This window comes from Chelonus insularis, unplaced genomic scaffold (assembly GCF_013357705.1).
Source record: "Chelonus insularis isolate UGA/USDA-ARS -01 unplaced genomic scaffold, ASM1335770v1 contig_383_pilon, whole genome shotgun sequence".
Lineage (NCBI taxonomy): Eukaryota > Metazoa > Arthropoda > Insecta > Hymenoptera > Braconidae > Chelonus > Chelonus insularis.
In genome coordinates, this window is record NW_023276540.1 from 290383 (window position 1) to 306292 (window position 15910).

The 15910-nt window shown below is 27.0% G+C and overlaps 1 protein-coding gene and 1 long non-coding RNA gene across 4 annotated transcripts in view; one reads left to right on the top strand and one right to left on the bottom strand.

Moving 5' to 3' along the window:
- The window catches only part of LOC118067394 (SLIT-ROBO Rho GTPase-activating protein 1-like), a 47987-nt gene that overhangs the window by 12658 nt on the left and 19419 nt on the right, over positions 1-15910 (top strand). The window contains exon 1 of one of the 2 annotated variants that reach the window (XM_035084078.1): positions 5588-6443. The exons of the other annotated variant lie outside the window; for it this stretch is intronic. Coding sequence (XP_034939969.1) covers positions 6368-6443 — 76 coding nt within the window. The 5' untranslated portion in view covers positions 5588-6367. Of the gene's footprint in view, positions 1-5587; positions 6444-15910 lie in introns of those variants that run through there. 2 annotated transcript variants of the gene reach the window in all.
- On the bottom strand, positions 12691-15563 carry LOC118067400 (uncharacterized). Of its 2 annotated transcripts, none has more exons than XR_004690380.1 (4): positions 15431-15563; positions 14133-15229; positions 13475-13704; positions 12691-13408 (listed from the first exon to the last, which is right to left on the bottom strand). It is a non-coding gene; the product is annotated as an uncharacterized lncRNA (long non-coding RNA). The 2 variants fall into 2 exon arrangements; XR_004690379.1 differs by having other exon boundaries at positions 12692-13395.

The following is a 15910-nucleotide window of genomic DNA, read 5'->3' on the forward strand; positions in this document are numbered from 1 at the left end:
ATTATTAAAATAAATAAATAAAGTGATTTTATATTCTCAACTTTTTATTAATTTTTAACATTAGTTATTATTAATAATAATTGATTTTAATAATTATTTTATTTATTTATTTAATATTTATTAATAATTATAATTATTATAAACAAATTTTTACCATAATTATTTACTACATTTTTTTAATTTATTTATCAATTAAGTAATTCATTGTTTATTTTCAATCAATATTTGTTAATTTTATTATTTTTTCATTAAAGCCAATTAATTATTATCAATTAATAATTAAATTCTCTATTTATTTAATTTTAGCAACTATCATTACCATCATTATTACTATTATTAAATAATAAAAACTATTATTTTATATTTATTACAGTCAATTTGCATCATTTTACTTTTCTTAAAATTTAAAGGAGACTTAAATTATTGTTATTATTGTCATTATTATTCTAAATCTCAAAATTCATGTCAACCATCGAAGGCTGGGTCCTTTTGAAGGACATGCGTGGGGACACAAAGACCCAATATCCAAAAGTCCCTTCTAGGATTTATTATCATAATTATTATTTTATTACTATACTCGTCATTGCATAAAAATAGTTTATTACTTTTTATTCTTTTTTTTTTCTGTTGTTATTAATACTCAATAAACCTAAAAAATTGTTTCGAAAAATCTTAAAATATTTATTTTTAATTTGCCCAGACCTTAAATGAATTCACCATAGCCATCATAACATATACCATGATGATTATAAATAGATTTTCCAGACTGTACAGACTGTATTATGCAGCCATTCCTTTATCTCCATTTCTGGCAACCCCATAATCCACGTTTCATTGAGTCAAGGCTGTGCCTTCCCAAGTTGTATACGAAGAAGAAGAAGAAGTGAAGATAAAGAGGTAGAAATCAGTCGAAAAGAATAAATAAGAAAAACACATTGAATTTTTGAATACTTGAGCAAACTCAGAATAAGTTAACTTAAACCCAATGCAGACTCACGTTCGTTGGCTTTTCTTTTCGCCTTTGGACATGAACAAACAGCGGAAGATACTCCATGCACGAAGCACATCAGGTATCCCTTCGGCTTTGAAAAATGCAGTTCATGCGATGAACACCGGTTAGTCTGCATGGCAATCCCACGCTCGATTACAGTGTTCATCGTTCAAGTGAACATTGCAAATAATCATTACACTAGCTTTCTCTCTCTCTTTCTTTTTCATTCTTGTGGCATTTCATCAAGTTGAGTCAATGCTACTTATTCATTATATTCACCTGGCTTTTGACCACTTTCCTACGTACACCAGACTCATCACTTTCTTACTTCTTTCTATTAAATAAAAACCAGTCAATTTATTCCATTTTGTTATTAATTTTGTTATTGTCAGTTCAAAGCATTCATTTATAACCCACCAACGTGCTCTTTATTGTCTTCCTTTGCTTTTTACTGAAATGAGAAATAAAATTTGCTGGGATATTAAAATTAAATGAAAGTTCATCGCAGAATAATGAAGCTATTGAATATTTTAATTTTTATTATTTATTGTTTTCATCCATTCTAGGATTTTTTTGTTTCTTCATTGTTATAATTGAAATTGATTCTCTGGCTATGATGGAATGATTAATCAACCTCATTTTGATTGAATACAACCTAGGATTAAGATCGACTGCAGTTTCATAAACAGAATTAATTATACTAAAATTAATCTTTTTTCTTTTATTATTTATATTTTATTAATTTTGCACAGTTATTCAGCAATTTTGTTGATCCTTAATTAATCTATTTCATTATTTTTTTTTAATGTTATATTTATTTTCATGTGTCCTTTTGTCAATTAATTTGATGTAAAAAAAGTTCCTAAAAAGTTTGTTTTATAAATTATTGTTGAAATATTTCCAGCACAATAATCGTTGAAGATTCAATTTTAGTTGATGAAAAATATTTTATGTGAGGTTATTGCATTTGTACTTTCTATTAACAATTATCTGCTGCACAAAGTTTTCTCTCGACAGATTCTTCTTAACGCTCGAGGCGTCTTCGTAGTCGCTGTAATTTCCTTTATATTTTAAAATATTCCCAGTGAGTTTTTATTAGTGATTTTACAATGGAAATTGTTTTTGTTCGGGTATTTATATAAAACATGCTTCTAAAAGTATTATTCAACCATCTTAAGTACTCTTAAATAATACTTAATTTAAAATATAAATATTTATTTTAAATATTAAATATGATATTGATCTATAAATTTAAATTAAAAATGAATTGCATGATTATGTAGTTGCATTTGCCAAAAATAAATAGCACTAAAATTCCACTTTCAACTCACTCAGACGTAAAAATAATCTTCCAGATTTCCAATCAGAAAAGTTCTCATCTTCAAATCTTGAAAGACGATACTGATACTCTCATTCGTATCAAATTCACCTCATTTCGGTCTGTTTGAGATAATTTAGATGCTCGTTAAAAAATGTCTATCAATAAACAGCCAAAAAAAATTAATTCAATATTATTAACAAGCTTCTACTATTTATAATCAATTTAAATCATCAATGATCATTAAATGTTTAGAGTCCATTGCAATTAAACAATACCATTGGAAAAAAAAAAATTATCTTTCCCTCTGAACTTTTATCTAAGCATTAAAGCTGACAAAAAAATTCATAACAAAAATTTGAAAACAAAAATTCACAATATGGAGAGATAAAAACTTTTAGAAATTTACTAGTCAAACTTTCTGAATGAAAAAAGTTCCTAGAACTTTCTATCACTCCTGAAAGTAAAGAAAAATATTCATTTTTCAAAATACCCATCACCACCATCAACACTATCAAAAATAAATATTAAAAAATGAAGAAAAAAAAATCAATTAAAAGATGTAGGCCTAAAAGAGGTCTTAACCCTACAATGCATTCAGTGACGTATATGGTATCTAGACCTTAAGTAGAATTACATATATTTTTTTCAGACGAAAAAAGAATCATACATTGTGAGGTTAAGGCTAGGCTGTATTGGGGTGTTATCACCTCAAATTTTTCTTTACAGAATCAAATTTATTTATTAGTTTTTTTCATGCCAACGATAATTATAAATGATCTAAAAAAATGGCACAGAGTGTTATATACAGTTTTTTAAAAAAAAAAATGCAGTGATAAAATTATAATAATGGTTTTAAAATAAACAGCTGATGAAAACTGCGTCAGCCATGACACTTAATGACAAATGACCTGTTCCGTGTTTTTTATTTATTTCAATAATTACAAATTTATTAAAAAAAAAAAAAAAAGACGCGTATGTAATTCTAGAAAAACGTCTCGTCTTTTGATTAAGACCTGAATTGTTAAAAAGTATTTATTTTTCACAGAGCAATCTGTGGAAACAAATTGTCTGTTTTTCAAGTCAAAATTTGAGTACAACCTAACCTCAAATCTAACTCGACCGAATGGCAATTAATCTAAATGGATGAAGTGCGTGTATGAAAAAGCGTTGTTGGTCGTGAGCAAATCCATAACAAGCAGCAAAAAGCCAGCTAAATAGTTGACCAAATTAGTAACAAGCCAAAGGGCGAGAGAGGGTGACTTTGCGTGACAACTTCTGATTCAATGGCGTGTGTTGAGGTTGGTACACAGTTACGGCGTGCAAAACACAAGTATCTATCTAGTGAGTAAGCTTCAGAGCCCATGAGTAGTAATGTCGAGGTGTTGGTAACTAGCATGTGTTGCAAATAAACGTGTACTTATACCTACATGTATACATGAAGAGGAGTCACAGTCACGGTCATGGCAAAGAGGGTTGAATCACGAGGGCACTACAAAAGAAAGAGAATTATAAATTAAACGAACATAAGAAGAAGATAGTGGATCAAAGTGTTCTCCATTGATTCCCTTTTCCTCTACCTGTCGTCCTTATTTTCTCTTCTGCTTTCTTCTTCTTTTTCTTCTTTGCTAAAACCCCATTGCATTGTCCTCCTCCCCTCTCCTCTTATGCTTACCCTCCATCTGTAAATCGCGTGCACCTTCCATATTCCCCCATTCTTATCTCTCTCTCTCGATCCCACCGGGGTTATCAGTATCTCCTTCTCCTCGCATCGCTACGTTAATAAATCGTATCGTCTCTCTTCTCCCTGCCCTCTCTTCTTTTTCTTTGTGATCACTAGGGGGAATCGGCTCTCCTGCGTGGTCAGTTGGGTTCAGAAGCCTCTTCCTCATGGTTGTTATACTCTTGTGCTCATCCTTTATACCATGTTCAAGTGAAATAAGACTTATTTCTTACGAGTATTTATTCTTTTCACTAGTGAACAAGGTCTCGAGTGCTTCTTTAGGCTTGTCGTGAAGGTTTTGAGTTTTTTTAAAAAAAAAAAAATAGTGGTAAAGTTTTTAGAGAAGTTTTGATGATACACATGATTATTTTAGTAACAAAGTAACACTTACACAAGTATTTGTTAATTTTTCAAAATTTTTTTATTTATTAATTATTTATTTTTGTTGTTAAAAAAAAAATGTTTTAATAGTCTTTTGAAGTTTAATATTGAAAAATGGTTTAGAAGTAAAATTAGAAGTTTTTTAATTGAGCAAAGCTGATTTATTACCCTGTGTGATAAAATAGTGATATTGATAGTGTTATTACGATGGAAAAAGAATTTAATTTTGATAAAAAAAAAATGTTCATTAATAATTGTTAGATAATTTTTTTTTTTAGTATAAATTTATTATTACATTTATGTGGTTAAATTAGATTTGAGTAATAAAGATAATTTATTACACTTTATTGATGATTTTAAATTGGATTGAAGAATAATTTGTTTTTAATAATAGTTTTAATCGTAAAGCAGATTAAATAATAATAATAGTTGAATAAACTAATAAATTGTCAATTAAAACTTGACTAATAATAGTAACTAATATTTTTTATCAATTAAATACAATAATATATATCCAACGATGTTATTTTTTTTTAAATAACAATTTAAAATTCATTCACTTATGATAAATGTCTCTAAAAAAATACTAATAATATTTAATAATAATAATAAATAATATTGTTTTCTAATTTTATCAATTAATATCATCATTATTTTTTCAATCAAAGCTTCTATTTAAAAATTAAAAAAAATATATATTTGCAATTTATAGCATAATATTTTTTGATTTATATCATATTTAATTCCAGTCTCAATGTAAATATCACATGATACTATTTATTATTCCTTCAACTCCAATTTTAAATTTATCAAAAAATAACCATCGCAATAAAACATAAAAAAAATTGCAATTTGTCACGCAGTATTTTCTCCTCTTCCTAAAAAAAAAAAGAACAATGAACTTGATTAAAAAATAAACATTATTTATTTTTTTTTAATTAAAAAAATTTTATTCATCAAATTATTACATAATCAATCCATCAATTCCCATTTTTTTTTATAGTATTCAAACTTTCATTTTTTTAAAAAGAATTCTCGACAGAATTGAAACCATTTATTACTTCAATATTAAATTTCAAAAAGGCTCGAATAATTGATGGATTTTGATAGATCCATGTGAACATTAATAATCAAAGTGTACAAGTAAAAACATTTCTGCTAATTCTCAATGGCTCTGTAGCTATCATAGTTGAAATCTGCAGCTAAGGAAAAAAGGTGGTGGAAAAGCCATATCTTCTCTTAACATACAAGTTTATAATATAATCCGGAAGAGAGTAGTAGGAGTGGAGAAGCATCTAAGCAAAGAGAAGTGAGGGAGTGCGACGTGGATAAATAAAGAAAGCAATACATTGAAAGAAAGAGAAGGTGAATCTGGTTGCCTGGCGACCAGCCAGCCATCTAGTTCGATCCCAGCCGGCCGAGGCAGCAGCCCGTGCACACCCTCCGAAAGAGTAAGGACCAGAGAATCGTGGTAGAAACGACATCGCATCAAAACGCGTGTCTCTCCAACGTATAACACACCTACATCTATACCATTGACACTCCCACGACCAATTTCTCCAATATTTGGCAAGTTAATCTTCATGGTTTCAAGTGTCCAGGTGGTTTAAAGAACATCAAAGAACTGATTATTTATTTAAATGTTATATTAAATCAACATCCAATCATCAATGACTTGGTCAACTAAACTCTTCAATTGGTCTGATGGTTTAATTGGTCTTGGATCTTTCTGCAAGATGACCCGATGACCATTAAAGACACTTGAGAAACGATTAGCAAAGTGCTTTCTACTTTCCATCCATCTGCTCGACCTTGATGTGAACATGTGACTAGTGCGTTTGATCTGGATGTGATTAATCTTCACGACATCAAGAAGAGGTTGAACGAGTTTGAAGGAAAAGTTGGTTGATCAGTTCTATGTTGATTGTTAGACATCAGTGAAGATTTGATAATCATGTTCCAGTGCATTATTCAGCAGAGAAATGGTTGGATCCATCCATCCAGTCCAGACACCAAGGATGTCTTTCCAGGTATTTTTATATTTATCCAAATCTACCAGTGTTTTTTTTTATCCTGCTATTAAATACATATCTACTTGACTTGGTGTAGCATTGTGGATGTCAAGCTTGAGGTTTCTCTTTTCTCTCTAGTTTGTTGAGTTTGAAAGAGAAAAATAATTTTAAAATTCCAACCAACAGACAAACATTAAAGCCTGTGATGCTAAGGTTTATTTTATACACTCTCGCAGGTTTCGATCGAGTCGCGTGTTGGGAGTGAAACTCTGTGCGATGTGCGCGCGGTAAATGCAGGAAGCCGTAAATTGAACGTTTGTATGTATATAACAAGTTGTAGAATATGTACACATGACTCAACGTTTTGAAATCAACCGAGGGGTTTTTTTTTAAATGCGAAATACGGGCCACATAACATTCCTGCCAACACTAATATATCAGGAATATAGCTAAATTGGACTGCTAATTAATTAATACCAAGTCTATCAGGCATCTTTTTTGATTATTTAAATAGTTGTTTTTATTTATGAGCTTGTTGGAAAAAAGATTTACAAGTTGAAATAGTTGGAGTTGGAGTAAGGATAAATTTATTTCATGTTACTTATTTATCAGATTTTTTCATCTTTTTGATGTTGCTTAGTTGGTGGGTATGTCTTGTCTTTCATGTAATTGAAGCGAGTATATTAGCAGTGGATTATTTTTTTTATTATTTATGGGATGTTTTTGTTGATTGGATGATAGGAGAGGTGTATTTGCATAAATTTAAACACTTGGTTATTTATTTTAATTGGAATTATGGGAGAAAAAGAGGTGGTTTGGACGAAAAAAGGGATTAATTGGTGATGGAGGTGATTAGAGTTCTGTTAAATGGGATTTTGTTTGAGTTGTTTTTTATAATTTATAGTTAATTTGTTGGAGATAATATTTTTGTTTTATTCAAGAATAATTATTACAGTAAAGTAAAATACAGTTGGATTAGGATTTCCTTTGATACTCTTTCTTTCTAAATGATGATTTTTACTTTAGCAAGAGAAGGTGTTGATGAATAAATATTTGATTTAATTTACTGTGAAGAAGATTTATTAATCATCAGTTAATTTAATTATTTATTAAAATTTATTCAATGAAAATAATTCATTATTTTTATTGCATAGTGAAATTTATTAATTATGAATAAATTTTCTTGACTGGAAAAAGTTGTTAAATAAAAGTGAAAATGATTTGCTAAAAAAAGATCATCAATCTATTGACAGAACAATAGTAAAAAATTTTATTTTGGTAATTTTTACCAACCAGAACAGTACTTTTTATTGCTTATTATTTCTAAAAATCTCTCTTAAAATTTCTACCAATAAAAATAGGAATTTTTACAAAGTTTTTTAGCTATTTTTACTAAATAAAAAAAACCTAGTAATTTTTAATTTTTTTCGCTAGTAGATTGACTAGTAAAAATCACTATAAAATTTTCTCTGTATATGCTATGAGTGAAAGACCAATAAAGCCTTTTAACATCTATACAAATGACATAACTATTTATATTGGAAAATTAAAATAAGAAAAAACCCTAAAAAATGCATTTTTAAACAATTTTTTTTGCATATTAAAAAATTAAAAAAAATATTGCGACTAGTGAATAAAAAAAAACAATGAATAAAAAAAATTGTTTGAATAATTAAAAAAAAAAAAAAATTATAAAATACGTCAACCTTATTTTTTTAGTTATGCTATGATTCTAATGGTTAATTAAATAATAATAATTTGTTAATTAATAAGTTAAATAGATTGATTTTAATGAATTTATTCTGATGAAATAACTACTAATGTAAAATAAAGCTTCTACAAGAATTTCAGAAAAGTCTTTCAGTTGAGGAACTGTTCTAAATTTGGAATGAAAATGGATCTCTCAGGAAACTTGAGAAAAAATTTCTAGGAAATATTTTTGGAAGTTCTATCAAACATTTTTAGAACTTCAAAGATATTTTTTCCTCACAAACAATAGTCGTGCTTTTTTTCATCCATTGTTTCTCCAATGCTCTGAATTTTAATAGTTCATAAATTTTATAGTGATCATTATTCAAACAAAAACTAGTTTTTTTTTTTTTAAACAAAAAAAAAAGTTTTATCAGAGATAAATTGATTTTAAATTCTCACTTTTATCAGTCATTTATCTAGGATTTTATTGGTTTTATTTACACTAGTGTAATTAACATTTAATAAATAATTTTCTTTATCAGTTTGAAAGAACATTATTTAGATTGTTGTACATTATATAAAATAACAGTTCAAGTGTATTCGTACTTTATGAACCAGTTTAATAAATAATAATATGAAAATCGCGTGTTGCTTAACTCACCCAAGAAGTGAATAAGTGAAATCATGAATATTGTATGTAAATAAAATTTCCATATAATTTGAAAAATTTTTCATTCCTCAATTCTCTAAAAGAAAAGAAAGAAAACAGTATGTAGAATCGACTTAAATATTTCTATCAATTCCCATCCAACTTCTGCTCCATTTCAGACTTCAAATAAATTTTGACCAATAAACTTTTTTCAAGAAATAGTTTTATCAAGTCAATAGAAAGGAACATAAATATTACTATTTTGTCTCATTTATTGGAAAACTTTTTAATAAAATTATTGATTATTTGATAATGTACGAATATTTTCAAAATTACATTGAAAATAATATAAATCAACACACCAATTAACTTACAATAATAATTAAATCATTAGATTTAATAATATAATAATTATCACAATAATAAAATAAATATTTTTAATTAAATAAACAAATAAATATTTTGAAATAAATGTTTTATTTATAATTAGGTATTTACATATCATTAGAAATTATTTCTTTAGTTTTATTATTTATTATTAATTATTATTATTATTATTTATACATGAGCAGATATTAAATTTTTCATTGCAATAAAATATTAGTAAGTGATGAATAATAAGCTCATTATCAAAAATAATCAGCTGAAAATTGAGGCTAAGTAGATAAAACAATGAATTTAATTAGAAAACTATAGCATAATAATTAAATTTAGATTCACAGTCATATTTATAATAATAATATGTAATTGTATATTTAGATGTTTATTAATATCATTAATGAGATTACTTAAAATGTTTGTAAAATCAATAATTACCCTGCAAGCCAATTTAATATCATGTTAATACAATTTATGTTGAATATTATATTAATGTAATCTAATAAAAGTACGAGAGTCTATCAGAATTATTGATAAGAAGAAATTAGGAAATGTTTAGTTTATTAGCAACGTTCTAATAATCAAATAAACACTTGTTTTATGATAGATTATTGATGGTATTTATATCTATCAGAGATATTGAGATTCTAATTAATAGAAAGTTTCTGGAGTATATTGAGGAAATTCAATTAAGGACAGAAATAAATAGGGTTTGCTTACTAATTAGAGGCAAACCTGATCTTTTGTAGGCTTCGATATATCCTCGTGATTAAATAAATTATTTTTTTTATTGATGTTATATTTTATACAAAATAAAGATATACTGCAAGTTTTAATTAATACACATTTTTCATGATGTCTAATATATTTTAACATTACTATAATTATGCTAATTAATGACATTTTATTTGAAATTTATGAAATCGAATTAATTATAATGAAATATTGAAATGGGTAATTAATTAATTTTTTACCCTTCTTATTAACAAATGGAAAAAGTTAATAAGTACTTTGAATACATTGACAAAGTCATTAAACAAGATGAAGTAATTTTTTATATTTAAATTTATTAATAAAACACTTTTTAAATTGGGATGTAATTGATAATTATTTCGATTACATCTAAATTTAATTGTTTATTATCATTTATCTGCTTTAAAGAGATTTTCTTTTAATTTATTAAATTTTTATTATTATTTTATTATATTAATTAATTTATGGATAATAGTATAATTTATCTCTTATAGAGATTCTGCATACTATAAATTTATTTTAATGAAAAACATGCAGTGAATTTAATATGTGAAATGCTGCTTCTCATACCCTCTTCCCAAGGGACTAGTTATTCTGCACAATTACCATCATATATTAGCCATTTAAAAATATATGGTCGATTTAAAAATTAAATTCTTTTTTTTTATATCCACATTTAATCCATAAAAATGTAATAAACTACTCCTTTTTTTTTGTTATCACAAATAAAATAAAATTAGCAAATAAATTTATCTTATTGTTTAATTTAATGTTTTATAACTAAAAATATTCTAATTAATATTTTTTTAACAATAAGAATAAAAAAAATTCACCGAGTTAATAACAAAAGTACTTCAACAACTCTCATATATCATTCAATTAAATCCACATGTTTTTATTTAAAACTTTCAATCATTAAGCTTTTATGACAAGAAGTTGACTTTCACTTGAAAATAAAAATTTTTTCGCGATACTCCAATTAAATTATCTGGAATTATGACTCATAAACATCCAACTCATTCTCACTTCCTGAAACAAAAAAAAAATACTTTCAATATTTATATTATAATAAAATAAATAACCTTATAATATTAACAAATAATAATAATAATAATTGAACAAACCTAGAAAAAATATTGGTGGAGTAAAAAGAAGCTTCTTTAATATCAAGTGAGATATTTATGGTCAATTTAAACATTTAATACCGGAAAGTAAACGATAGATGAGTCTTGAAACTGACTATGTCCTCCTGAATTTCATTTATAAATAGTTCTGAGTAGTGTCGATGAAGGAAGTAAGAGGAGGGATTAGTTAAGTAAAGTTGACGCAAAGCGTGGGTCTAGCTTGTGAAAATGAAGTTTCTAAATTCGCTTAACTGGTCATCACCGACATCAGCGGCAGTGTTTTAGAGTTAAAGCAAGGTTTCCATTGTTATGCGACATGAGACACGACCGTCAATTAGTCGGTTATAAATAACAATCGAGGCGATGATAAATGTCATTAAAATGTTACTTCTATTACATGATCAACTAAATAATCTTTTTAACGTAATCCTTTTTTCATCTCAACTAATCACTAAAATTGTTCCTTTGTCAAGCTACACAAGGCAATTTAATGAAAATCGAACTGTCGGACACTGGGGAATTTATACACACGTAATGCTTGATCGTTAAAGCCGAAATAACAAACTGGATTTTGTCTGTCCCGTTATTTGGTCGAACCAACAAGACTTTGATGAATTAAAAAGGAGACATAATGATGTTAATCAGTAGTAATATTGGCCTTTTTGGACAGTCATTTTTTTTTCTTATTTATGGATAGCAGATTATGGCTCTTTTGACTTTGAACCAATTATAATTGAATTAGTTTTTTTATAACATCAACCTTGGATCTAATTTACATATCAAGGATCCAACAAATTGAAAAGAATAATCTATTTGAATTAAAAGTACATTTTTAACTATTTATTCTACTATTTTAAAATTATCTACTATTTATTTTTAAATTAAATATTATATATTATTTATTTTAATAATACAATATTAGAAAGAATGACTTTAGTTCAGTGATAAAGTGCTGTTTGGGTTCATAGCACAACACTTTGTCTAGTATTGAGGAGTTGATATTCTTAATCTACTCATCTTGATATCAAACAATAATTTTTTATTTATGCTATTTTTTTTTAGCAAGAACATGGATACTATAAATAGAGTAAAAGTTTAAAAATATCAGTAAAAGATATCTGTTGCTTTATAATTTAATTAGTGTTTTATGTCGTGCACTTGAAATAACTTACTTCAAAAAAAAAACTTTGTTCTCAAGTAAATAATTCAATTAATGAGAAGTACTTGAACAAAATAAGTACCTACTTGAATTAGTTATTATAAAATCTAACTTAAGAAAACTACATAATTATCATTATCATACAAATCTTTGTGTGATTACTTGATATAAATAAATAAAATACACCCAACAATTAATTTTAAAAAAAATATTATTACAGATGTAGTTAAGAATATTTTTTTGAAACATTTGCCATGAACTTGTATTTTAAAATGAATATTCATTCTGACGTAACATTCCTTTTATTAAGATTAACCTTTTTTGATATTAATAATAAAAAAATATTTTCCACACCTAAAAGCAGATAATCCAATTAGAAAATATTCATCAAAGAGCCTATGGTATTTTTAGATGAAGAAAGGTTATTAGAATAGATTAATCATACGGAAATAATTTTTAATAGAAGGAAATATAATATCTCACCTTGAAGAATCATTATAAAAAATAATTTCCCACCAACTTGAAACGTTAAATAAACATTTTTAAAGAGTCAATTTATTTAAATTGAAACTATAATGTCATCAAATACTGTAGAAAAAATAAAATGTTTAATTAAAATCAAACATCCATATTGGGAAATTCGAAATCAAACATAACTTCCCAACAGAAGTAGTTTATTTTCATTTAAAAGTAGACTTTTTTATCTGGCAGTGTAAAAGTTGGTTTCGATTTCGCCAATAAAAAAAAGTTATATTTTCTTTTCTCTCATTGTGACGTCGTTTTATCTCCTTTGTGACTTTTTTGTCTGTTCGTCAGGATCGATCCAGTGCGCAATCGAATTAATTTAGCGAGTTGGAAAGGTTCGCGAGAGTTGCCCGAAGGCGTAAAAGAGCTTGGGTAAGAGAGCTCAAAGCATTTTTCCCCTTCCCGATTATTCCAACAGGAAGGAAGTCGATCGAGAAATGCTGCTGCATATCAATCCGCCCTCTATTCTTTCTTCTCGTTGCTCGTCCAGGTTTATTATTCAACTCTCTGCACATATGTACATATATTCTCGACGTATTTAAACTATTCCTGCCTCACTTCATATTCCCACTCTTGCCTATCTTTCATTGTACATTATTTAGGTGCGCCACAAACGCCAATTACTCCTCCTCTATCTCCATGTTCTTGCCTCCAGTCATTCGGATCGATCTGATGAAAATTCTCGCGCCTCTGTCGACAATCCCTGGATTATTATCACTGTCAATGTATCATCAATATGTCTCTAACATAAATAACAAAGAATAATTACCTTTCGAGTTAATCTGATTAGAAGTCTGCTTTTTATTCTCCCACGAGTTGAGTCGAGTGCTTTAAATTACGTACTTATTACTGAACACACCCTAACACTCATCAATTCATCATTGAAATCATCCTGTAGATACTGTTTTTTCATCTTGGCAATCATTTCAGCTATTTGTTCAATGGATATTTGAGATTATGATCAAATTGATTGAATTGTTGAGATTGGGACTATGTGACCTGTAACAAATCAACAGAATTTTATCTAGTTAGAATCATTTATAACCAATAGATACTGTATCATTATTAATTAAAAAATTCAAATATAATTTATGATAAGTAGCTCTGATTATGCTTCGAGAAATTTCATTTTTTACAAGTTTATATTTACAGGATTATACTAAGAAATGAATACTTGTTCATAGATAACAGTTAATATCCAATAATTTTTTTACACTTGAATATATTTTGAAAATCAATGATAATTAATTTCTAAAACTAAGCTTGATGTCAAAATAAAATATACATTACAAACTAGAAACTATGATACATTATAATGGAGCTAAGATTATTATACTATTTTTTCTTTCAAATAAAATATTTTCTTCTATGTACAAGTTCATTTTCCATAATAAAATATTATCTCAGTGTAATTGTCATAATTATACCTCTGATTTCATCGAAATATTAGAACTAAATCATTACAATGAGTAACCAGTGTTTCTCCATTGTTCTCCTTATTACAATTTTTTTTTTTTAACTCATTAATGAATTTTCTTACAATTTATAAATATTAAAATAAAACATGATTCAATAATTTAGTGGTTTATATATTTAGCGATAGTCACACCATTGAATTATTAAGTATTTTTTTTAAAGCTAAATCATTTTAATTCATCATTAAAACACTTCATCTCCAAAAGAATGCAAAGGAATTAAATGAAAAAAATTCATCATATAAACAATAATATTCCATTAAGAAATATGTTGATATTCATTCATTGATTAATTAATTATCAACAACTAAAAAAATGCATAGAATTAATCTCTATCTCCAACCACATTACATTCCTTTATTGAATCATTCTTCTTAATAATTTCACTTTAATGAATACCATCACATCACCGCAAATGAAACAATGTTTTTTTCCTGTCATTGAAGTAAAATAAACCTGGTTTTTCAATCACACACTTCTACAATAAATATTTTTCCATAAATTATGATATAAACTCTACTTTGTAAAACATTCTCTTCTTCATAACATAAATTATTTACATTATTTTATCAAATAAAATTTCATAACAAAACAAAACAACATCAAAAAATATCCTCAAAGCAATAAACAGTAATGTTTTGCAATATACAATTTTCCATTTTCTTCCTTAAAATTATTGAGTACTTCTACACCGATATAACAAGTATCTAGTCTCAACGGTGCGATTACAAGTCTATTACCATTGAAAAAATAAAAAAATAAAAAAACTCGAGCTGTCGGCTCGTTCACTATTTCTCAATCGGCTTCGTTTAAACCTTGTACTCCATTCGTCGCAAATTTCCAATCTACAGCAGCCATTGGTTGTCGAAAATAGTCTTCTCTCTCTTTCTTCCTCATTTTCTTTTCCTCTTGAATTCTCTTTGCTTGTATTTATCAAGCCAGTACACTCATTTAGTACGAATGTATGAGTCCGGTAATTGCGGTTAATTCTCATCGAGAAACGGCTCTTATTCTTCTAAACATCAGTCAGTTGGCGAGTGTCACATTGTCTAGATTGTTTGTTAAAGCAAATAAAATTAGTCATAAATATTCCAACAAAAGCAAACATAATTAATCTTAATGATTAACTGAACAGTAAGCACAAAAATTAATTGTTAAAATATAAAAAATAATAATCATAAATAATATTAAGTGTAATTTATTGAAGAAATATATATATCTACACATAATAGTAATAAAACTCTTAATACCTTCAAGAACTCCAATGATCTTCGAATGTTTAAGTACACGTTTGCGTCTTGACGTATTTTGTCCGTTCTCTTGTGCCTTGTTAATCCCCTTTCTCGCGAAGTGAGTCAGTATCAGTGAGTTATTTTACCATCTAGATGCAATACAGACAGATATCTTGAGTGTAGTGTAGAGTTTACAGGTGGAGAACGTAAAAGACCTCGAGCAATAAGAGAGCATTAGCACGTTCAGCACAACAAAACTCAACTATAAAGCTTGTAAACAACCAATTTATTATCTTCAATCGATACTACGTGTGTTTTTGTACGTCCGATTGTCAGTAGGAATAATATGGCTAAAAAGTCCGTTAAGATAACCTCAATGTCAAAGGAATACAAATCAAAAATGGTGGCACTTATGATTTGAATTTTCAAGTTGATGTATTAGATATATCTTTGACGATAATAATGTTCCAGTGGATTATTAAATTCATTTATAATTGT